Genomic DNA, 26,568 nt, shown 5'->3' on the forward strand with positions numbered 1-26,568 from the left:
CAATTCGGGCCAATTCCGAATTGCATCAATCTTTGCAGGATCCATCCGCACTCCATCTTTGGACACAATATGCCCAAGATAATGTATCTCTGACAAGAAGAACTCACTCTTCTTTGCATTTATGAAGAGTTTATGCTTATGGAGCTCTTCAAAAACAATAGCCAAATGAGCTTTATGCTCTTCTTCGGTCTTCGAGAAGACTAGGATGTCATCAAAGAAGACACCTGTAAATTTCTTGTACCCACGGAATATGCGATCCATCATTCTATTGAATGTAGCCGGGGCATTTGTAAGACCAAAAGGCATAACAAGATACTCATAAAGCCCAAATGCTGTCCTGAAAGCAGTTTTGTGTACATCCTCAGGCACTACACGCACTTGATGATATCCACTCTTGAGATCAATTCGGCTAAAGCATGCCGATCCATGCAACTTTGTCAAGGATGTCGTCTATGCGTGGAATCGGAAACCGATTCTTGATGGTAAGCTTATTCAAAGCTCTATAATCCACACACATACGAAAGGATCCATCCTTCTTTTGAACTAAGAGGACGGGTGAACAATATGGGGAAGAGCTTGGCTGAACCAAACCCTTCTCAAGAAGCTCATTTACTTGCTTCATGATCTCCTCTTTTTGGGATGCACTTACACGATAGGCTGGCCTATTAGGTGGTGAGCTACCCGGCACAAGATCAATGCGATGATCTTTCGGTCGTATAGGTGGTAACTCATTTGGTAACTCATCAGCAAAACAATCATCGTGCTCTTGCAAAAATTTAGCCTATCATTACAAAGAGTGTTTACATGTACATTATTTTCCTCAACAGGATCTCGTACAAAAATTAAGTACGCAAAAATACTCTTTTTCATTACTTTCTTAATTTGTACATGAGATACAAGGGGAATGGTATCACCCTCTTCACTAGCATCAATTACATGTTCTCGGCCTTTATGCATGAAGGTGATCCTGTTAGTCTTGTAAGCCTTGCACGGATCAATACGTGTATGCCAAGGCTTTTCAAGCAATACATCACAGCCATTCAAAGGCGCCACAAGAAAATCCTCATGATCCACATAGCCTTGAATGTGTATGCGCAACTTGCCAAAAATAGGCATGACCTGCACTTCTCTACCAACAAAGGCAGCCCCTGCTTCAATTTGAGGACCCATGTCCTCCACTTCAATACCCAAAGTAGCTGCCATCTGAGTGGATATGAAATTCTCCGTTGCACAATCATCAAACATAAACAGAGCGGGCTGATTCTTGAGTTGTCCCCAAGCTTTGCATACAACCCTATCTTTGCTATCATGTGAAGTGTTGCCCTGCACATCCAGAACCATATGCACATTAGGCTTCGGTACATTAGCATTTTCAGCTTTGTTCTTCTTATTTGGGCATGCTCTTGCCATGTGCTCAGTGCTGCCACAAGTACAACATTTGCCTTCACGCATATATTGCTTCTTCTTCTCAGCACTAAGACCAAAGTTTGCCGGCTTATAAGGGCGCTTTTTAGCAAACTTATTTTCAGCTTTTGGACCTGATTTGGCTTGGTTTTGGTCCCTTTTAGGTGGCTGTCCATTATTTTGCAGGTTTTGGACAGCCCTCTCTTTGCCTTGAAATGAGGGTTTAGCCTTATTGGATCGACTCAATTTGAGTTCCAATTGCTCGGTGGCGGTGGCGGCTGCGATTAATTGGTGTAAGGTATGACCAGGATACATTTGTAATCCCGCTTTGTACACGGCAATCCCGATTGAAACCTTCTCTTCCTTTCCGCCTCGGTGACATGCATAAATGGAGACACCTCCAACAGCACTTTCCAAAACTTTTGTACATATGCATTTACCGATTCCCCCTCATTTTGCTTTACCCAATCCCACTTCATTGTTATCTCATTCAATGCATTGGGAGGCAAGAATTGAGCATAAAACCTCTCCTTGAACTTTTCCCATGATCTAACAGGATTCGGTGAGAGCTTCTCCGTGAGCCACCAATGGGCAGCAGTGCCTTTCATGAACATGCTTACATGCCGGATCATGGATTTCTGAGTGAAATCCTCATCACTGAAAGCAATATCAAACTGGGCAATAAAAGCAAGTGCCTTTGATGCATCATATTCCCCATGATATGTGTCAAACTTCACAGATTTGTCTCCGGCTTTGAAGTCATGAGACTTTGATGCATGTGTGTGCATCTCAACATGTTTTCCCCCATGTTTGTCCATTGGGACAGCCCCTGTGATTAGCATCATTTTTGGACCAAAAGGTGATGCATAAGGCATAGATACATGTGCCCTGTAAGCATGAGGCATGGCTGGCCCCTCAACATGCATTGATACATTTTCAGCCATAGCTTCTCCCTCACGAGCACACTCGAAGGCATGAGTGGCATGAGAGATACGCGGAATACCTGCACCAACAGAAAATTGCAGCCCATGTTGCATGTGTTGTGCATGCGCATTTTCAGCCGGCAATGGCATTTGACATACATTTTGACCACTGCCATAAACATTGTATCCTTCACGGGCTACATAAGGTATTCCTGCATGGCGTGAAGTCACTGATTGTTCCTCTCCCATAGCATGGAGATTTATCCTCTTAGACATAAGTTCTTGTTCGGGCACCAGTGGGGATTCCAAGACATGTGGGATGGTTGCCTTTCCTGCATAGGCATCCTCGGTACGAGCCAAGTATGCACGTGCTCCCTCGGTTGCATGTGCAACTCTTGAGCAATCATTGCCATTGCATGATCCATATAAGATTCAGCTTTCTTGGCCTTCAAACGATCATGTACCAATGGATCCTCGCGGTGATAGAGATTCAATTCTTCTTGTTGTGCATGGAGAAGAGCCTGCATACGAGTAAGTTTAACCCTCAAGACTATGGACTCTTCTTCTTGCATCTTCTCTTTGCCATGGGACGGCTGTCCCACATATTCATGTTCCCTATTGTGCACCACATGAGTTTGCTCATCCTGTAAAGCATTGGAGGCATGCATTTCATTGTCCCTGCCTCTTGTATTAGCATCTCCAACATTCATTGTATGGCTGTCCATAATGTTCTAAGTGTAGAGATAGCTAGTGTTCACGGTGATCGTCTCTCACGATAGAAGTGAAAGAGAACCGTATGCTCTGATACCAATGTGACTTGGTTGAACACAATGCTAATCAATACACTTAAATACACTAAGATTTGAAGGACACTTGCTCAAATACAAGAAGTAAATTGTTGAATTGACAAGACACACAATGAGCCGGAACGGCCGACCCCTTCCTTGAGTAAATTGTATTACTATTGGAGAAATTCAATACATAGCTTCACGGGCATCCATTGCCAAATCCTCCATGCCAATGCATATGAAATTCAGCATTTAGAAAACAATGGTATGTCGATGTAGATCACCAAGGAGCTGCCTTGATGCCCGGCCCGACTTCAGTGCCCATATTCTCTACCATTGGCTCTATGTTCTACCAAGCAAGGTAGCAACATCTTCAAGAGCACATAGGACAAGAGAAATACTACACAGGGCGGCTAAACAAGGAGTCCTGCCCTTCTACTGAATAAGTAATGACAACACATTGTCCAATTAGCTTACCAGTCTTCATAGAAGTTGTTGCAAGCAGAAGTATTCGCGTTGGAAGCTTTAGAAGTGTTGATATCTTCGATTTGCCGCAATCCTTCGCGAAAAAAGTCTTCAAGAGGATGAAGGGAACCCTGGGAAAGCTTCCCCTATGGTTCAATTTGAGAAAGGAAGGCTGAAATTAGGGTTTTCAGCAAAAAGACCAGAAATTGCAGCAAAAATGAGAGCTGTTTTGCTGAATTTCAGTCATTGGGAGTGAGTAGGCGAGTGATTAGCACTTAGAAACACTCTTGGAAGCTTGGAGAACACCCTAGCAAGTTGGGTATGGCTATGGAGAGCTTGGAAATGGAGAGAAATGGTGGAAAAACAGAGTTTTCAGCCTCCAAAAATCCTCATGAAGAGAAAACACGAATTTTCTCTTAATAAGTAAGTGAATTGGGGTTCAATCAGGTGAGAGGACATGGGGAGATGCCCATTTATGAGTAAAAAGGAAGATCAGGTCCTGGACATTGAGTCTTGTCCGCCTCGGGACTTCAGTGAGTGTGAACTTGGAAGTGGTCATAATTTATAAGTGACTTTTGGACGCCCAAACTTTAATGAAGTGGGAACGCACTCACTTATAAATATTGGCTAAGTCCTAAAGGCTATTTGAGCCTAGATTGCGTAATACTTACCACCTGTTCACATGCCACACAACCATGTCAGCAGACAGTTTTACACGCACGGTTCACGGGCGGCGTCCCCTAGCCCGGAACTACACATAGGTCATGCAGGCATGAAAACAGCATGCAATTTCATTTGCAGGCAAGCACATAAAGATGCTATGTAATGCAGCATTGGCATGAGCAATTTCCGTTCATGAAACCATATAAGACCAGGCGTTTCCAGGCAAGTATATGCGATACCAGACCCAGTGGAAAGCCAATCCTCCAGGCGTTTCCGGGCATGTACACAAAGGCACAAGTCCCAGCGGAAAGCCAAGTCCTCCAGATATTCCGGGCATGATAACGTCAAGTCCCAGCGGAATATCATATCCAACTATACAGCATGACACGTGTCAATCACATGCATAGGCACATTCATAAGCCATGGACACCAATCCAATATGAACATAGTGTGAAAGCAAGAGTGAACCATTCGGGTGGCCAAATGGTGACACATACTAGGTTAAACAAAATAAACTTATACACATTTGTCGGCTAGGATCAAGGGTGCGAAGAGCCCTGTTCATACAATCTCAAGAGGTGACGAGGAAACGTGTTCATAAGATTGGTAAAGGCTATTATCGGGAATGCTGCTAAGTAATTGGAGATATGGATGTGTAAGCCCAGCGGGACGTTTCGTGTGGCAGACTCAGCCACGTGTCCAAGAGATAGACATATAGAGAGGGGGGAGAAAGGAGAGAATAGGAATCTTGTACAGTACACCACATCGAGCGGGGAATAGGTCTTGCCCCCTTTCAGGAATTTATTTAGGAACAATCCACGGGCACGTTGGCCAGGATCAATACAATCAATGAATACAAAACAAACAGATATGCTGATGTAGGATATCCAAGTCGATGTCGATGTCGAGGCACGAGATCTCTGATGCCGAGAACACCACGGGGATGACCCACAAGTATCTCTCACTGGGTAGTATCAAATCTAATATCCAAATGCAAATCCAATGAATCCTAGTCCAATGAAAGCAAATCCAAGTCCAAGTCCATATCCAAGTCCAAGTCTAAGTCTAGATTCAAATCCAGATCCAAGTCCAGATCCTAGTCCAAATTCCATGTTCGTGTCCAAGTTCCATGCCCAAGCTCTATGTCCAAGTTCTATGTTCCATGTCCAAGCTCTATGTCCAAGTTCATATCCAAGTCCAAGTTCATATCCAAGTTCAAATCTAAGTTCAAGTAGTCCAAGTTCCCATGAGTAATCTCCATGACTCCTACAACCTTGTCGATGAAGAAAACCATGGAAAAGCTATTTCTGGCAAGAAAACCAATATAAAATCTGTTTTAATGGTTTTTGGGCAATAAAAACCTTCAAAAAGCAATTTTTAGGATTTTTGGAGCAGTTTTAGGATTTCTAAAATTTTTAGGGTTTCTGAAATTTCTGTTAGTACAGCTCTGTACACGCGTCCATATCGCCCATGCATATGCCCATACAAGTCTAGGACTGAACGTACATTTGAAAAGCAAGTTGGAGAAGGTGTTGATGGCGAAGAAGAAGCTCTCCATGATCATAATGATGCCCACACACACTCCACGATCTCCTTCAATCTTTAATGATCTTGTTCGTGGTACTAAAAGAGAAGTCCAATCCTTTTTATACTTGTAAGAGACCCTGCTTTTTGCCAAAAAGCCTTCATGCTTTTGCTTTGCCTTTTTATGCTTTGATTATCTCTTTTTGCCTTTGCTTTTGCTCTTTTTACTTCTATGATATTGTGTACTAGTCACATGAGATGATGCTATTTCTGGAGTTGGTCTTCTTTGGAATGGCATGGTTTGGTTTATCTCCAAGTCTGCAGCAACCTGAGTTAACACTTCGAGACTCTATGGAGGGCATAAGTCTTGTGAGCAGTCCTAGAGTTGGTTTGGTTCATATATGGATTGAACTTTATTTGTGCATGTATTGATACACTTTCCGAGGTATTATGGTATTCTGGTGCCATTGGATCCTGGTACCCTTGAGAATACATTGGGTAATACTTTGGATGTGTCAAGATGAGATGCATGTATGTTGGTATGTTACATCAGGTACTTTACCATTTTCATGGTGTATCACTGAGTGTGGCTCCTGCGGGATGGCCATGTACAGAGTGTGTAAAGCATCAAGAGGGACACATGTGGGAAGTACTTCGTGGATGTATAGTTTAGATGCATCGAGTGCTTTCATATGCTCATGTTGTACCATGAGTCGTGGGTCCTGCAGGGATACCCATGGGCGAAGGCTTGCGAGCGACCCTGAGACTGTTATTTTGGAGTAGGTAGAGCATCTTGAGGAGCATATTGTTTGCGAATGCATATATGTGTCATGCATATGTTTGTCATATGTAGTATGATGCATGGTTTTGTTTTTGGCTAACACAGGTTACGTGTTTCCACTTGGTTTTAGACTTTTGCTGCAGGTTAGAGTTGTTTGTCACTCTGACGTGACGGTTTGGCCTTATTATTCAGGATGATTGTTTCATCACCCAGATGCATTGGAGGAGCATTGCTTTGGTCATATGGGGAATCCTTCTTCATTGGATGCTTACTGTGTTATTGAGTGCAATCGAGGACGCTTGCTATTTTTCAGAGGGGGGTATGTTACGACCTTGTGTTTTTCCCTGTGGACAACAAGCAGGTGGGCATGGGATGGACAGTGTGGTCAGGCATCAGTTAATATGAAAAGGAAAACTCGTAAGTGTGGCCAGCCCAAGTGTGAAAGGGGACAAAAGAGATTTTTAAGTTTATAAGGTTTAATAACCTTTGATGCTTAAAATATATATATATATATTTTTTTGAACATGCGTTTTTAACCTTGCTTTTGGCGTTTTTGAGAAAGCGCATCGCCTCCTTATAAATCGAAGGGTGGCAGATTCGAGAGCAGGGGTGGCCGGATGGTTTACGCGTGCATCTCCTTGAGCGAGAAGTGGCACGTGGTATGTACGGGTGCTGCTTGTGCGTACCACAGGCGGCTGTGCTACCAGGCTGCTGCTGCGTACGTGTGGTACTAGGCAGCTGTTCGAGTGACCAGGTGGCTACCAGGCTGAGGCGCAAGGGCTACAGGCGGTGGTGTTACTGTTGCTGCCGCCAGGTGCTACTGTTGTTGCCGCTAGGTGTTACTGCTGCTGCGTATGGACTACAGCCGGGCAGCAATGGGCAGCATCGGGCAGCCAAGTGGGCAACCAGCAACGGGCAGCCAGGCAGGCGTTAGGCAGGAGTTTATCTGCTGCTAGTCGGGTAGCCAGGCAGGTTTCAGGTAGAGGCTGCACGTGTGGAAGACCAAGTGGCTGCGCATATGGGCTGCAGCTAGCAACAGGAGCCAGGCGGATGCAGGCAGGTTGCATGTGTGGAAGCAACCAGCAGAGACATCTCAAGGCATGACTTGCTTTAGAGTCCTCTCATCAGCTAGCCATGGAGGGAGACTTTTCATGTTGGTGTGCGCAGGTAGCATCCTGGTTTTCACCTCGACGGGTTCAGTTTAGACAGACTTCCACCCTTCCAGTACTCTCTGGAGGCACCCTCTCTCACATTGACACATTCTGAGATTAGTAGAGTCATCAGACAAGACCTCATTCAGTTGGACACTAGGAGGACATGGCTAGAGCCCTCACAGGAGTTGGGGACGAAGATGGCTTTCTATAGAGACCATCTTCTCCGCACCACTGAGGATGGCTTTATACTTAGACCGAGCTACATGGATACCCATCTGTCTCATGGATTGAGGTCCGCCATTGGGCAGATCCGCACCTCTTCACATCAGTTAGAGATAGAGACAGACAGATTTAGAGGCATACCTCTAGGGGACAGGATTTGTCAGATTTGTTGGATAGAGCCAGAGACGGAGGAGTACTACATCTGTCGCTGCACAGCATAGTATGAGATTTGAGGGCGCTACCATTGCCTTTTCAGAGAGGGATTTGGACCACTGGCTAGAGTCATGGACTATTGTGATCAGCGATGCTTGGGTTTTTATCTCGTGGAGATCCGTAGGCTCAGAGAGTTCATTATCAGGAGCAGACGCCCGACTGGAAGGGAGTCCACACAGAGACAGATTACTGACTTCTTTAGAGGGACTACCCGGGAGGACACACAGCAGTGGGCACCTCGTGGGACTCTAGTTGAGAGAGCTATCCAGTTGGGCAGATCTAGACACCTGAGGGTTCGCGGATCTCACATTGGAGACTGTGCCTGCACTGGAGGATTCAGAGCATCATTGCGAGGCATCGGGCTCGTCCGACCAGGCATCTCACTATGGTAGATATCCAGGCCATCCGGCAGAGACCCATGCTAGAGCTCCTAGGAAGATTACGACTCCAGCCATATATTGTTGTACTCATTCACTTTTGTACTCCCCCATATTCATGTATTCAGGTATCCATGTACTCATGTACCCCATTTTGACTAGTAGCATTAGCTTTCCCCCTACTAATGTATTGTGGGGCTATCTCTTTTCTTTTCCAGATAGTGTATCAGTGGTGAAGTACTTTCTACTCTATCTCTTGTTGCTATTTTATTTTATACACAATCAAGTCTATTTGAATTCAATTCTATGGTTGTATTTTTGTGTTATTTGAGTTTTATATTATTCTTCATCCAGTATTTAAAGATCCTGTGACAGTGGTATCAGAGCTTAGGATTCTTGGAATAGAAAAGGGAGAAGCTCACTAAAATCCAAAGAGTAGAGTAGTGAAAGAGTGAAGAACCCATGGACAAAAGCATGGGAGTTTTCTGAGCCCTTAGATGAGAACTGAGATCAAGGGGTATGGTTGAATGTCACCTTTTTAATCAAAACCACCTCTATGAAACCAAAACCACTCTTCTTCTTCCCAAAACCACCTTCAAGAATCTTAATCCTCTCTCTAATCCATCTGTATGAATGGAATCAGCAAGATGAGGAGATGAAAATCCTATTCTCAGAATTGCTAAGCAAATGGTGAGCTCAAATTCCATAATCAATAGTGAAAAATTATCCATAAATCCATGGAGGAAAAAAGTGCATATTGTAGGAAAAAGAAAAGAAAAAAAAAGTGAATCAAAGGGGGAAATTAAGGATTGGGATTATATTTTTTCTTCTTCTTCTCTCTCCACCCCTCTGTGGCCACGGCCACGGCGATGGCGTGGGCATGAATTTTCTCCTTTCATTTTTTTCTCTCAGGGGGGTTGGGCATTGTTAAACCCGTGGAGATGGTTGTTTGAAAGTTATGTTAAGCTTTAGCTAAAGCTTAATGCTAATTATATATATAAATATAAATATAAATAAATAAATAAATATATATATATGTATGTATGTATGTATGTATGTATGTATGTAGCCTCATGTTGCTTTTATTTTAAGCGATGGTCTTTGTTGGGCGGATTTCTTCAATTGTTGCAGTTTGCAGGCCATGGATACTCTTGTTTTTTTAAAAAGAGAGAGTTTGGCTATAAGCTTTAAATTTTAGAGTTTAAACAAAAAAAGAAGAAGAAAAACCTTTAAATTTAAGGCTTTAGTATGCGCTCCTCATAGGTTGAACGTGCGGTCTATTGAAGCTTTTACAAAGCTTTAATAAGCTTTAGACAAGTTCAATATATTGTAAGCTTTAAAAAGCTTATAATTTATCTACTATATAAGCTTTAAAAAGCTTATATTTACTCAAGCTTCAAAGCATTCTCAGTCTTTCAAATTTCTTTTGTCCTTATACAAAATTAGTAGAAGTGTGCATAGACTCATATTATATATATTTAGAGACCATAGTTTCTTTTAGATACATGCACATATTTATACATAGAATTTCAGACCATATTAGTGTAGGTTTTTATCTCTTTTAAGATCATAGTTTAATATGGCCTTAGTTAGGTTTAGAAGAATTCATAATTAAATAACCTTAATCGGGTCTTTGTCATTCGGAGGTTTTAGATTAAAATCTTAAAAACCAAGTCTTGTTTTAAGTTTTAAAAATTGGCAAGGCCAATATCAACTTTTATCCTTTCTTTTATCATCTTTGGGTGTTTTTCAACCCCTCTTAAATTTTGACCAATTCAAGCCAAATTAGTTAGAGCTTAAAGCATAGCATAAACAAAGAGTTTAACTTAAATTTATGTTTCTTATTTACTCAAGCTGCATATTCAATCTTTTTAAATTTTTCTAGTTTATATGATTGAAACATTTTTGAGAACATTACCTCGATTTTTCGACAAGATACTTTTTGTTCATAAGCTAATTTGCCAGGACCTTGAGGCGAAATTTCTCTTACTTGGGCTTGGACTTTATATCAATAATGGTTAATACGTCTTTGATCCAGTCACTTCTTTCGGCCCTTAGAGACACATCAAGACCTCACATTCATCTCTTGGTGAAGAAGCTCATCGACCATGAACCTCCTCCTTGGATTTTACTTGCTTGATGGGAACCTCTTATCTTAAGGACGCGTGGAATTGCTTAAGATTCGGCTACGAAAGTCGTGGATTTTGACATCACAACCGTGATCCACAACGCTTTTCCAGATGCCTTATCCAAATTACACATTTTATTTTTCTTTAATATGGTATCCGAAATACGTATCCTATAACTATTTGGCCCTCGTAGCTCTATTTCACATGATAAAATCCAATCCATGTCCAGACACCAGACAGGTGGAAGAAGACATGGGAGCAGGGTCCATAAGGTTTGATTAAGAAAAAGCACTATTCTTGGTTAAAAAGCAAGAAAAAGCAAAAAGTCAAATAGGGTTGACCGCGAGTCAAGGGCACCATTGGTGCTCGGCATGAGAGATCTTGTGCCTCGACATTGACATCGACTTGGATATCCTACATCGGCATATCTGTATGTTTTGTATTCATTGATTGTATTGATCTTGGCCAACGTGCCCGTGGATTGTTCCTGAATAAATTCTTGAAAGAGAGCGGGGCATGTTCCCCGCTCAATGTGGTGTACTGTGCAAGATCCCTATTCCCTCCTCTCTCTCCCCTCTCTCTATATCTCTATCTCTTGGACACGTGGTTGAGTCTATCACGGAACGCCCCGTTGGGCTTACAATGGTATCAGAGCGGGATTTCTCTTGAAGAAACTTTCTTGGGGGGTGACAGAGCCATGTCGAGAGAAGAGGGAAACCAAGGGTCTAATAAAGGGAACAACTATCAGGCCGATCCACGACTTCAAGATAAAAACTAGGGTCATTGATTCATTACTCATGATATCGCAGCCATGTCATCAGAAGAGTACCATGACTTTCAGCAGTTCAAACAATTTCTCAGAGACAAAGAATTCCTTGCGTGGAAAAGCAGGACCAAAGGTCTCAAATGTTTGAAGATTTCATCAAGGATCGAGCCACCGAAGCTGCTAAAGCCTATCTTCAGACCAAAGAAGTCACCATTACAGGAGGATCTAGTGTGAGGACTTCCTAGTCTATTAATACTTTAAGAGACATAACTAAGATTGAATACAATAACTAAGACAATTAGAGAGGGGAAAGCTGTGTGTTGTTTGCATTGAGACGCAAGGCCTTGTTAAATAGGGCTTGAACAGGTACAAATGAAGATGTGAGGCATTGTGGCTTAGGCTACAAGATCTGGGAGTGGTACAAAAGCAGCCTACAATGCTGCAATGTGACAACTAGAGCTGCATGGCCATTACTCGGAATCCTTTGTTTCGTGTTTACACAAACACATTGAGATTCATTATCACTTTGTGCGTGAGCTCATCATGTTCAGGGAGGTGGAGATGGTCTACTGCCGGACAACAGAGAACTGTGCAGACATATTCACAAAGGCTCTTGGCATGGATCAGATGGAGCGGCATCTTCATCGACTCGCCATCGGACCAAAGAGGTAGTTCACCTCGGACCAAAGAGGTAGTTCACCTTTGGGTGGACATTGAGGGGGGTATTGGATATCATGCTCCACCCTCATATTGTATTGTCCAGGCACTGTGTTACATGCACTGAGGTTGATCGTGGTAACGTACAATAGGGCCTTCTTTATACCCTTATGTGGTGAGAGCTTTAGCATGCAATTCACAGAGTAGAGAGAGAGAAGAGAATAGAAGAGAAGTAGACGACAAAGTATTGGGTCCCAATCACCCATTGAAGGGCCCACCTGCAAGCAAGAGTATTTGCTTATATTAATTCTTTGGAGAACTGCTATACAATGCTTGAGAACAAGCGATATGATTGCGCAATGCAAGGACGAGGAAGACCGTACATTGGCTGAGTATCCACCAATCCAAGGGCTCTGCAGAAGACTTCTTGGGGCCACTTATGCAAGTCCAGAATAGCTGTAGGACTGCACATATGCTGGCTGAGAATGGAAGAGGAGCTTCAATGTTAGCCTGGAAAGGATGAAGACTATACTGCTTGAAATCTGGTTGAGACTTGCTGATGATTGAATGATTTATGCTGAATTCCTAGGAGGAGCTGGTCGGCCAGTTCTTGATTGGACAAAAAAAATGCTTTAAGCCAGCATTTAATGCTGGAGCATAATGTTTGCTGCTGCCAGCCTGCTGGCCGACTGCACAAAGGCCCACGATTTGCTACTGTAGCCCCTAAGGCAGCCCCTTTTGCTGGCTGACAGGGACACAGAGTTCCCTTTTGTTGTCGGCTGCCTCTAATAGGGGTTCAGGGCTGGAAGTAGCTTTTAACCAGGCTGCCGACTGGTCCACCATCCATGGGCTGGCCTTTGGCTAGCTCATGGGCATGCCATCTTGACAAATATGTTGTGGTATGCTCCTAATGCAACCCTATTGCTAAGGCTGACTGCGACATGCACCTATTTGATGAATTCTCCAAGTGGGTTAAGAGGACTGACTCGAGCTGACCTCTATGGCTCAGAGACTGACCTACATAGCTCGTGCTTGACTGTCCCTGGACTGAGGACTCACAATGGGGTCATGGTGTACGGCAAATATTCCTAAAAAAGGTATTACTGTTGTACAAATGTTGCACTGATGATGATGCTAGTGTGTCACTATGTACCCCAGTGCAAGGTGCACATGACATTCCCTCGTCCTTAGATTGGTGGTAGGTTCAGGGCTTCCAAGTAGTCCGCCAATAATTGGGGGTACTCTTGAAAGAACTCTTCATCCAGTCATACTGCTTCATGGGTTCCTCTCATACTGCTTCATGGATTCCTCTCATACTGCTTCATGGGTTCCTTGGTCCTTGAACTTCGTATAAAACTGTCTTATTCTTCGATCGGAACCATGCTTCCATATGTGGAGGAGAATTTGTTCTGGCTCTATGACTTCTGTCTTGTCGATCATATTTGGTTATTGCTCTTCTGATACATCCTGAAGTATTGGACCTACATATTGCTTCCACTAAGAAACATGAAAGACAGTGTATAGTTCAACTTGTCGGCAACTTTAACTCTAAAGAGACATCACTTAACTTTTGAATGACGGGAAATGGGCCGAAACTTCGGAATGAAAGCTTGGGACAACGCTTGCCCACTTGCTTTAGCTGTTGCTTCATGATGCGGAGATATACCCAATCCCCTTCCTTAAAGTTGACATGTCGCTTGAATTTGTCGGCTTGCCAGGTATAAGCTTCTTAAGCTTTGGCAAGGTGCTCCTTAACTGACTCAATGATCTCTAAAAATGTTTTGGTTGTCTTGTTGGCCTCTTGAGACGATGATACCTGTCTCGTTAAAAGAGATGAGAATCGGTGACCAAATGCTGCCTCATATAGAATTTGGGCCCCGGCTAATACTCGATGAGTGAGTATCATTCAGGATTGCCTGAACCGATGGAAGATATTATTCCCATTTTGACTGCTGGTCATGGCAGTATAATTTGAGAACTTCAAAGACCGATTCATTACATATTTCTTTTTGGCCATGTGTTTGTGGATGGAATGCATTGGACAGTTGCAACTTAATCCCAAAATTGTTAAACAATGCTCTCGAAAAATGGTATATGAACTTAGGATCTTTGTGTGATGTTATTGTCTGTGGCAAACCACCAATGGGATACCAAAACCGAATGAACAAGCGAGCTATGTCCTCGACTGTGGTTGTCTATTGCATGCGTGGAAGCCTTGCTGTATTGATCCATAGCTCTAAGCTTGATTAAGAACAAGATGCTGATTTATACATGATTAAGATAGAGGAGAGAGAAGAAGAAAGAGATTGGTGTCAGGTTTTCTTTTATTCATATGGTACAAAAAGGTTGCATAAATGCTTGTACATGCCTTAGGCCTTGGTTAGTCCCATAGGGGTGACCTTGGTCCCTTCGACATAGCTTCTACTGATAACTAATGATGACTGAATGAATGATCACTTGATGAAAATGACTTGATATGATTGGTGCTTATATATATAGTGAGGGATGCAGTCGGCCAGTAGCATACTGCTGTCGGCTTGCCCTGATTTAAATATTGATAAAAAGCTGTGCTTTTGTCTGTTGGTCCTGCCACACTTGTTGCCCACCTTCTATCCCTTAGCCGCCTGCTCTACAAGGTCTTGCTACCAGCCAACATGCTATTTGCTGCCAGTCGATAGGCCCTTGTGACCTCCCATGTGTGCATGCAACTGAATATGATGTTGATGATGATGATAAAGATGCTGATGCTACTGCCCTGATGACAATTATGTTGTTGCTACTGCTAATGATGGTAATGCTGCTATAACTGACTTAATTGATGATTAGTGAGGGATTAAGACTGTTCATGCTAGGCATTAGTCATGGCACGGGCGTGCACGTGACATTTCCTTATGCTAAACTTGATGATGGGGTGGACACTCTGTCATCCTTCCTTCTTGGACTGCTACTGACTTTGACTTACTACTACTGACTTTGACTTCTACTTTATTGATTTTGACTTTGATTGATCTTTTTGTGTGAACATCTTTACTCGTGATCTCCACTTCCAAGTCTTATTGAAGAACTGAGCATTTGTTGCATTGTTATCTTGGTGTCAGGGTTTTCTTTTATTCATATGGTACAAAAAGGTTGCATAAATGCTTGGACATGCCCTAGGCCTTGGTTAGCCCCATAAGGGTGACCTTGGCCCCTTTTACATAGCTTCTACTGTTGACTAATGATGACTGAATGAATGATCACTTGATGAAAATGACTTGATATGATTGCTGCTTATATATTAGTGAAGGATGCAATCGGCTAGTAGCATATTGCTGTCAGCCTGTTGAGGACATGAACCTTGAATTAAATATTGATAAAAAGCTGCGCTTTTGTCTGCGTGTCCTACCACACTTGCTGCCCACCTTCTAGCCCTTAGTCGCTTGCTCTACAGGGTCCTACTGCCAGCCGACAGGCACCTGTGACCTCCCATGTGTGGATGCTGTTGAATATGATGTTGATGTTGATGATAAAGATGCTGATGAGATACCATTGATGAAATACCAGTGGGCAATAGTTGAACGATATTAGAGATTGATGGCGGAGATGTGGACGGGGATGCTATGGTCGGCGGGATGCCTTTGCAGACTTTTTAGCCTGAAACTTAGTGCAATCTTCCTTCCCGTGGCCCATAGCGTGGCAGAAGAAACAGCTATTCTCTGCCTTGTATTGTGTATGTTCATCCAGTTGGAGGTGACCTCTAGTGATGCCCTCCTTAGCTTTTTCCTCAGGAGTCTTCTAGGGTGTAGAATCTTTCTTATTGCTTGATTGACCTTGAGAATTTTTCTTTTGGTCCTTTTGGTCTTTTTTGTTTTGAGTCCCCTTACCCTGTATAAGTTTGAGGCTCAAAATTCCCAAATGGGTACCTAATGTTTGTGTCTAAACCTCTAATGAATTGTTTTAGCTTATCTTCTTTGAATATACCCAACTGCTGGGCTATGGTAATGACCTTTTTGGAATAGGTTAAAACAGGGGAACCATTCTGAGTGAGTTTGTAAACCTCGTCCTCAAGATTGTTTATATACTGTGGTGGAAGAAAACGGGCCTTGAGGTCAACCATGAAAGTAGTCCAATCAAATTGGAATTGGCCTGTGGGGGGTTTGTGTGAAGTTGTGACCAATGCTTCCACCAAGTAATAGTTTCCCCAATGAGTTGGGGTGTTGGCACATGGACTTTGTCTTGTGGATCTGTAACCTTAGCTAATTGAAAATGTGCTTCAAATTGATGAATGAATTGAGTAATAGCAGCATGATCACACTTACCATCATACTTGTTGAAGTTTAGAGAAGTTCGTATGACGGTGGTGGTAGGAGCGGTGGAGGATGAGGTATTTGGAGCCATCTTGGGGAGGGATGCTAGAATCTGTGCCATCGTCTGCTTGCTGATGCGGGCTTGTCATAGCCTCCAAGTTGAGTCTTTGCTGAAACTCTTGATCGGCGGCTTCTTGACAGCGTTGGTCTTCCTCATACTTGCGTGTGGCTTCCTTATCCCTTTGTTTCTCAGCACGTCTCTGTTTTGCTTTATTTTTTTCTTCTTCAGCTTTTCTTCTTGCTTCTTCACGTCTTTCGTCGTCTTTTCTTCTTTATTCCTCTAGACCGAAGAACATTTTTGCCAGATCTGAGAGGCCTTCTTTAGGCTTCTCTTTTTCGGTGGCAAGCTGCAGCTTCAATGAATTTATTTGCTCCATCGTCGTTCTCAGGAGCTCTTCTGTGCTTGGTGGTAGCGTACTTTCTTTTGGTTTGTCACTTCGGAAGCTTTATGCCTCCATAACTTCTTGTTGGCTTTCTTCTTGATGCGAGGTCTCTCCCGACATGGTGGAGGCCTCAATGTTTTTTCTGGACCGCAGTGGCGGAGACCGTAGTGTTACCATCCACCGGATGCTCTCACTTCATTAGGTAGCCGAGTCGGGTCATCAACCTGATGCTCTGATACCAATGTTACATGCACTGAGGTTGATTGTGGTAACGCACAACATGGCCTTTATATGTTTATGTGGTGAGATCTTTAGCATCCAATTCATAGAGTAGAGAGAGAGAAGAGAAGTAGATGACACAGTATTGGGTCCCAATAACCCACTAAAGCCCAGCGCCCGCCCCCGCCCCCCATCCCCCCCCCCCCCCTTGCAAGCAAGAGTATTTGATTATATTGATTCTTTGGAGAACTGTTGTACAATGCTTGAGAACAAACGATATGATTGCCCAATGCAAGGACGAGGAAGACCGTACGTCGAGTATCCACCAATCCAAGGGCTCTGCAGAAGACTCTTCGGGGCCACTTATGCAAGTCCATAATAGCTGTAGGACTGCACATATGCTGGTTGAGAATGGAAGAGGAGCTTCAATGTTAGCTCGGAAAGGATGAAGACTATCTGTTGATTTTACTGCCTGAAATCTAGTTGAGACTTGCTGATGATTAAATGGTTTATGCTGAATTTATGCGCACATAGGCCCATGACTTGCTACTGTAGCCCCTAAGGCAGCCCCTTCTCCTGGCCGATAGGGACATAGAGTTCCCTTTTGCCGTCGGCTGCCTCTAATAGGGGTTTAGGGATGTAAACAGCCCTTAGCCAAGCTGCCGACTGGTCCACCAGCCATGGGCATTCCATCTTGACATATATGCTGTTGTATGCTCCTAATGCAACCCTACAGCTAAGGCTAACTACTACATGTACCTATCTGATGAATTCTCCAAGTGGATTAATCTAGACTGTCCTCTATGGCTCGTAGATTGACCTACGTAGCTCGTGTCGGACTGTCCGTGGATTGAGGGCTCACAATGGGGTGACAACGTACGACAAATATTCCAAAAAAAGTATTACTTTTGTAGAAATGTTGGTTGATGATGATGCCAGTGTGTCACTGTGTACCCCAGTGCAGGATGCATGTGATACACTGGCTAGCTCGTGTTTGTACGGTCCCCATTATGAGGAGTAGCCATGGTTGAGCAGCTCGGGCGATCGACGTCCCCGTATTCACATGGGAAGGTGGCCTATGAGGCTAGATGGTTTAAAGACGGCATGGATTAGATTTGGCACTTTGCCAAATAGGCTAAATGCTACACTTGAGCATTATCTCAAAACGGTTCATACTTGGAGTAGGTAGACTTTACTCTTGGACACCCTGTCTTGACATTGCAGAGCCCAAGATGGGCCCGGATGGCTGTACATCTTTATGGGCCAAGTATACACCGTGGTCGGTGGCACTGACTATGACCGTGGACACACTGGTTAAGTTAGGGCTGCCTCGCGTATATAGGTCTATATAGATACACGGCCAGTCCCTTCACACAGCTCATCAGTCATCACTGTGAGTTTACTCCCTAGCTTCTACTAGCACACATCTCATCAGTCATCAGTGTGAGTTTACTCCCTAGCTTCTACTAGCATACAGCCTCCGTCTTAGCAATGCCAGATCAGCCATCGAAGCTCCCTTCACAGGAGCACATGGGTGTGGGGATTTTTCATCTATTGTATCACTTTAGTAATACAATATTCTTCTCTGTGTTATTGTGCAATTTGAGTTTTAAAGTTTTGTGCTGTGAAAGATCCTTCTTCTTGTGAGTGTTCTCTTGTATACACTGCGCACGCTGTATTCTCTTATGCATGCAAAGCACTGATGTTTCAGCATTGTAATAATTATATATATTCGGTAATATATACGGTAAATTATGTTGAAACGCAAGGCTTTCTTCTGCTGTGCATTTTTAGATTGTGCTTGTATAATTAGCATTAGTTAGCCTTGTGATTAATGTTTAATTTAGGCATAATCAAGTACGCTTCTTGTCATGTGCTTGTATAATTAGCATTAGTTAGCCTTGTGATTAATGTTTAATTTAGGCATAATCAAGTACGCTTCTTGTCATGTGCATGCACATGGACATGCAAATCCTAGTGGTAATCCCTGAAGGGCAGCAGATAAACATATCTTTTAGGGGTTTGAACAGGGCACTGGAGGACACCAGAAAGAATCTCTTTTGATTAGGACTTGGTCGGTAGGGTACTGGGAGCCACATGGCTGGTTGGGAGCATTTAGAATATTTGATGTTTTTTTTGCTGGCCGATAGCAGTCGCGGCGAGCATATGGAGGTGTCCCATGTTTTTTGTAAAAAGGCTTAGCCACAAAACCATTAGATCATTTAGTCCTTCATGGGTTGGATCATTAGATTAGGACTTCACGGAGTCAAGACCACCTTCTATGGGCAAGCCTAGGGCTGCCAAGAATGTTGTACCTTTTTGTGCATTATGAATATACTGAAAATAGAGCTATATCTCTCTCCTCTCTCCATCTTTGCTTTGTGTTTGCATCTCTATGTTCCTAAGGAAAGGTGTTGTAGCTGCAGTTGTACTCGAAGTCGATGTCGACGTCTAGGCGCGAGATCTCTGATGCCGAGCACACCACGAGGATGACCTAGAAGTATCTTCACTGGGCTAGTACCAAATCCAATGAATCCAAGTCCAAATCCAAGTCCAAGTCCAAGTCTAAGTTCAAGTCCAAGTTCCAAGTCCAAATCCAAATCCAAGTCAAAGTTTAAGTCCAGATCCAAATCCAAGTCTAGATTAAATCCAAGTCCAAATTCCAATCCAAGTTTTAGTGCAAGTCCAGATCTAGGTTCTAGTTCCAATCCAAATTCAAGTTCGATGCCCAAGCTTCATGTCCAAGAATCACTCACTCATCCTATGAGTAATCTCCAGAACTCCTGCAGCCTTGTCGATGAAGAAAACCATGGAAAAGCTCTTTCTGGCTAGAAAACTGATCAAATCTGTATTAATGGTTTTCGGGAGATAAAAACCTCCAAAAAGCAGTTTTTGGAGCAGTTTTAGGGTTTTTGGAATTTCCTATCCGTACAGTTCCACACGGCTATACAAATCCGTACATGTCCATACAATTTCGTACGGCTATATGGATCCATACAATCGTACAGACAGGTGATGACATGGCACAACAGTTGATGGAGGCACTTTGAATCAGCGGGCATCGATGAAAAATTCCACGATTTGGTTCATGATAAGTAGATGATGATGGAGAAGATGATCTCCACGCTTCAACGAAGATGGCAAAACTGCCTTGAGTTCTTACCTTGCTTTTATTGATTCATCAACATGCCATAGAAATGAAGGGAGTTTGAGTCAGAGCTTGTAGTCTTGATGGAACATAGAATGACAAAGGGTGTGGACACAGAAAAATTAAAAGCAACTGGGGGAAACTATGGGAAAAACACTTTGGCAGGCTGAAGGTCTAATTACTCAGGCAAGAGCATGGGAGTCTTCATGAAAGTTTTGCTAATAGTTTGCTAAAGCTTTATTGTCTGCAGGAATACCCTATGAATACAAGGCTATTGATTTATGGAAAGGAGAACAATTTAGTGAAGGTTATACATGTTCTCTTAGCAGTAGCTGCAACTTTCTACTTATATCTTGTCAGGCCACTTTTTGTGATTGACTAAATGCCTTGTACTTTGCAGATTTCAAGAAATTAAATCCATTTTGCACAGTTCCAGTTTTGGTGGATGATGGTCATGTTATTTCAGATTCATATGCTATCTTAGAGGTATGCCTTTCTGCACCTTTGTGTGTATGTAAGTGCCATATCATCTTATGAGCTGATGGCACTGTTGGTAGGGCACATTTGGTGTGATTCAAGAATGTAATATGAACGAAAATATTTTCAAAAACACAGAGTTGGAATGCCTGTTTTGTAGCTTTCAGCTTTAGAAGCTTTTGCTAGTTGGTCTCAGCTTTTGAACATTGAGATTCAATACTCTCATTCAGGTTGATCATAGATTTGGATTTTAGAGCTCTCCTTGCAAGGAATTGTAAACAAGGGAATGAAATACAAACCTTTGTAGGCACATGAGACCATAGTCACAGGAAACGGCCGTTTTAGTCCCTAGAAACACGTTTCTCCGTTTCAAGACCCCATCCGTTTCCATGGCCGTTTCTTGTTTTCCAAGTGATATTGTCACATGAAACGGCCGTTTGCACCCCTAAAAACTCGTTTCCCTGTTTCCATTCCTCGAATGTTTCGGTTCCTGTTTCTCGTTTCTGGTGACTATGCACGAGACACACCACTGGAAGTCTGGATCCCAATGGCAAGAATCAAAAACCATCCCCCTCCCCTTCCTTTCTTCTTGCAATGTGTTTACTTTACTTTAGATGAAAATGGAAAGTACAATGGCTGCACATTGTGTGTAATATCTCACTATGCTTTCACTCACTATCGAACCGGGAACTTGTTGAAGAGTCTCTGTCTGTTCTGTCTTTCTACTTCTGTCCATCTATGATGCCCTAGGTGCGCTGAGACCAATATTAACTAGGGGTCAATGACGTAGGGTAAGGGGGTGGACTAACCCAAGATCAATAAAGGCTAAGGATTAGGGTTAAAAAACTAACCGAGAATTAGGGCTTGGCTTAGTCGAGCTTTTGGGCTGAGAAGACACGCACAAGAAGCTAATAGCAAGGATGAAGTGTGGATTGGCCTTGGGTCGTTTAGAGGCATACTAGTGGCTAAAAACATGGATGCTAATAATATCAAGGACTAATACTTTGGGCTCACTTATAATTATTATGAGTGATCCTCGCGGTAGGGACATCTACTGTATGGCCGTATGGACATCTGTAGAGGTGGGCGTACATGGGTGGGTAGGTGATAAGGGAATGAGGTGAATGGGAGGCTGTTTTTGGTTGAAGGAAAAAAGACTAAAGAAGGGCTGGCCATGGGCACCCTGATTTGCAAGTAAAAGTTGTTTTTTTTTGGCAACTTACCCAAGTACGGTGTTTATTTGCAAGAATAAAGCGTGTGTGTGTGTTTTGCAAAGTACACCACTTATAGTCAAGCCAATGTGGAGCAATGGTGATGACTAGGTGTGTATACATTCATAGCCAAGCAATTAAGCAAGAGACACTTTTCTAAACTTGCCAGGTCTAGTACTCACATATGCTTCCATCAACTTTCCTCTGTTTGCCTGAACTGATGTTTTCTTCATAAATCTTACATAGCCTTGCGTAGATTTGTTTCATATCTGTGCAATGGATGTTTGTGGTTTTTGTGGGCTTATCTTTGAGTTGATTCTATAGATGTTTGCCATGAATCCTTATGAAAATCAGCGGTTGCAGCCACAAGAACATTGATGCTAATTACTTATGATTAAGACAGAGAGGAGAGAGAAGAAGAGAGAGATAAGTGTTCAGCTTTTCTTGTATTACTATGGTACAAAAAGGTTGCTTACTGCTTGTACATGATGTAGGCCAATGGTCAGCCCCGTAGGGGTGACTTGGCCCTTTCTACATGTCTTCTATTAATGCTATCACTAAGCAAAGACTGAAAGACTGAACATCTGAGTTATGCTTATATATTATGCTAGGATGCTAGCTGGCCAGCTGCCCCTGTGTTGGCCTGTTCATGTGGACATATTTCATGTTTTTTTAAAGCCTTTTGCTGAATACTTCTGCTGCCCACACCTGCTGCTCTCTGATGCTCTGGCCGCATGCTTTGGGACCCTTGATGGCTGCCGACAGCAGGCTGACAGCAGCTCTACTGGCTGCCAACAGGGTCCCAGCCCTACCTGCTGTAGCTGATTGTGATGATGTAGCTAATGACAAGCTTCTAGATGATGTAGCCTCAGTGTTTGTGCATAGTTGAGTGCCTTGAATTATGAGCGAATGCAAGGGTGGCTGATGAACTTATGCCATAGTTGCGGGAAAACTCTTGAAACACCGGTTTTTTTGGCTGTTTTAGTTGTTTTAGGGTGTCCAAGATCCGAAATGCGTTTCAGCCAATTTCAAGGTGATATTAGCTGCTTTTTGGTTCTTTCTTCTCACCGATCTCCTTTTCCCTAGTTTTGAGTCATATACTCTCCTATTTCTTGCATCTTCATGTATTTTTGCTCTCCCTCTTCTACTTTCCCCTCCCCCTTCTGATGCGGCGTTTCCCCGTTTCGAGCCCCTAAATATTTCCATTTCTATTTCCGTTTCCCACAACTATGACTTATACACCTTGTGTAAGAAAGTACGACTCGTGCTTTCACACAAACAATAGAATCTTCCACAAGACAAAGAACTTAATGTAAGAGAGATGGAGAGCAATAATGAATTATTGTTTGCAAACTAGATGACTGTTGCGTGCACGCCTGTGCCATGGCTAATCTTCAGCATGAATTGGCTTAATCTCTGATTAGTGCAGCAATTAGGACAGCATCATCATCAGTAGCAATGCATCAGAACCATCATCTTTATCAGCATTAGAACCATCAGCATCATCACATTGCCAATATCATCAGCACATAAGGCACAGGGGGCCTGTCGACTGGCATCAGCAGTATGTTGGCTGGCAGCATTCCTGTGTGCAGCAGTCGAGGAGGTGTCCAGTTGAAGGCCAGCAGGTGTTGGGCATCATACAGATCAAAACGCAACATTAAAACTTTTAAATCATGATTATTTGTCCAGACAAACAGGCCGACAGCTGTTCCACCCACATATATAAGCATAAATCAGTATTCAGCAGAATCATTCAGTCATTCAGTCATTAGATCATCGTCATTGATTTATAGCATCAGTAGAGCATATGTAGAAGGGCCCTAGGTCACTCCTATGGGGCTGACCATAGCCCTACATCATATACAAGCATCAAGTTACCTTTCTGTACCATAGTAATACAAGAAAACCTGACACCTAATCTCTCTCCTCTGTCTTAGTCTCGTGTTAATCAGCATCAATGTTCTTAATCATGCTTAGGGCTGTGGATCAGTACACAAGGCTTCCGCGCGGATGATTCTGCTGAATACTGATTTATGCTTATATATGTGGGTGGAACAACAAGTCGGCCAGCTTGTTTGGACAAATAGTCATGATTTAAATGCTTTAATGCTGCATTTTGATCTGTATGATGCCCAACACCTGCTAGCCTTCAACTGGACACCTCCCCGACTGCTGTACTGATCCACAGCCCTAATCATGATTAGGAACATTGATGCTAATTAACACGCGATTAAGATAGAGGAGAGAGGTGAGGTGTCAGGTTTTCTTGTATTACTATGGTACAAAAAGGTAACTTGATGCTTGTACATGAGGTAGGGCTATGGTCAGCCCCATAGGGGTGACCTAGGCCCCTATGCTCTACTGATGCTATAAACGAATGATGATGACCTAATGACTGAATGACTCTGCTGAATACTGATTTATGCTTATATATGTGGGTGGAACAACAGTCGGCCAGCTATGAAGCTGTCGGCCTGTTTGTCTGGACAAATAATCATGATTTAAATCGCTTTAATGCTGCGTTTTGATCTGTATGATGCCCAACACCTGCTGGCCTTCAACTGGACACCTCCCCGATTGCTGCACACAGGAATGCTGCCAGTGCGACATGCTGCTGATGCTAGTCGACAGGCCTCCTGTGCCTTATATGCTGATGCTATTGGCAATGTGATGTTGCTGATGGTTCTAATGCTGATGAAGATGATGGTTCTCATGCTGATGATGAAGATGATGCTTTGCTATACTGATGATGATGCTGTCCTAATTGCTGCACTAATCAGGGATTAAGCTAGTTCATGCTGAAGATTAGCCATGGCATGGGCATGCATGTGACATTCCCTTCTGCTAAACTTGATGATGGGGTGGACACTCTATCATCCCTCCATGGGCTACTATTGACCTTGAACTGCTGCTGCTTATTGACTTTGACTTTAATTGACTAATATTTTTGGTATGAACACCTTCACACCTGATCTCCACTTCCAAGTCTTTGATGAAGAACTGAGCATCTGTTCACCGTTGTCCCCATGCTTGCTTTCTCTTAACCTTGACACAGCATTGGGTCACCTACCGGAACTGATCATGCCTGTTGCTAGGCCTTTGGAAATGATCTGAGGGCTTAAAGAGGTATTGGGTGTGCGTACTTACTCTCAGGGAATGTTTCTTCTAGCTTCGCCTGTTTGCAGACTACTCCATTTGCTACCTTGCTGCATCCTTTCTCTTGGAACTGTGCACCTTCCTTGGAACATAGCTTAGTGGTCTGAGCCTGAATGCTCTGATACCAATGTTACATGCACTGAGCTCGACCGTGATAACACACAACAGGGCCTTCTTTATACCTTTATGCGGTGAGAATCTTTAGCATCCAATTTAGAGAGTAGAGAGAGAGAAGAGAATGAGAATGTAGAAGAGGACACAGTATTGGGTCCCAAATACGCACTAAAAGCCCCCCGCCGCAAGCAAGAGTATTTGCTTATATTATTCTTTGGAGAATGCTGGACAATGCTTGAGAAAACAAGCGATGTGAATGCCCAACGCAAGGACGAAGAAGACCGTACATCGGCTGCTGTTATTCCCCAGTCAGTTGCTGTAGATGCTCATGACTGGCAAACATGCCGTGTCGGCTGTTGTAGGGCTGGTCGGGTGTTGGCCGACTGGTCCCCTAAGCCACAAGGGCTGGCAGACTGCATGGCAAGGGCTTGGATGCCCTGTGCAAGGCTAGCCCATGTTGGGCTGTCCTGGGGCTGCCCCTTCTAAATGCAATGTTCCTAAACATGCCTACACATGAAGCAGTTTGGCTGGATGAAGAGTTCTTTCAGGAGTACCCCCAGTTGTTGGCGAACTTCTTGGAAGCCGTGAACCCGCCAAGTTAAGCAGGAGGGAATGTCATGTGCACCCTGCACTAGGGTACACACTGACACACTGGCATGATCATCAGTGCAACATTTATACAGAAGTAGCACCTTTTTTAAGAATATTTGTCGTAAGTTGTGACCCCATTGTGAGCCCTTAGTCTATCAGGAGGGAATGTCACATGCACCCTACACTGGGGTACACAGTGACACAATGGCATGATCATTAGTGCAGCATTTGTACAGAAGTAGCACCTTTTTTAGAAATGTTTGTCGTAAGCCATGACCCCATTGTGAGCCCTCAGTCTAGGGATAGTTGGGCACGAGCTATGTAATTGTCAGTCCTCTTAGAGAAATCATTATACAGGAGCAAGCTTCCTATACTCCTTCACATTCACCAGTTGAGAAGTGTCCTCCCTAGACAACTGCACTTTAACCTCCATAGGGGTCCCAACTGACTTGGAGTCTGTCATACTAAATGCCTTAACTATTTCTCCTGCATGCTTCTTTTGAGAAATGAAGATGCAATCCGTACTTCAATTCCCAAACAAAATGCATAAGGCCAAGGCGTGTCATTGCAGACTGTGAATCGAGCATCTCCTTTCATTTGTTGGATCTTCTCCTCATAGTTTCTTGTCAAAATAAAGTCGTCCATGTAAAGGACTATGATCGTGTACTTGACTTGATAGGCTTTTAGAAAGACCAATATTCACAAGATGTGTGTCAATCTGCTCGTACCAAGCTCATTCATATTAGGATCTTTAACAATGCTCCGTGGTACTCTGTTGTAGCCACCAAGGGTGCCCAGGGTGTGCAGTGTTCTAGTCTAGTCTAGCTGGACCATCTTACCTGGATCATCCTGGA

The 26,568-nt window shown here is 43.3% G+C and overlaps 1 protein-coding gene across 1 annotated transcript in view; it reads left to right on the plus strand.

Annotated features, from left to right (window-relative positions):
• Nucleotides 1-26,568, plus strand: part of LOC147634028 (glutathione S-transferase 2-like) — a 137,303-nt gene that overhangs the window by 18,654 nt on the left and 92,081 nt on the right. Inside the window, exons 3-4 of the mRNA XM_086805122.1 lie at nt 20,413-20,469; nt 20,563-20,648. Of these exons, the coding sequence (XP_086661248.1) occupies nt 20,413-20,469; nt 20,563-20,648 (143 nt within the window). The remainder of the gene's footprint in view (nt 1-20,412; nt 20,470-20,562; nt 20,649-26,568) is intronic.

This window comes from Cibotium barometz, chromosome 11 (assembly GCF_041138505.1).
Source record: "Cibotium barometz isolate CiBa-2024 chromosome 11, ASM4113850v1, whole genome shotgun sequence".
Taxonomy (NCBI): Eukaryota; Viridiplantae; Streptophyta; class Polypodiopsida; order Cyatheales; family Cibotiaceae; genus Cibotium; species Cibotium barometz.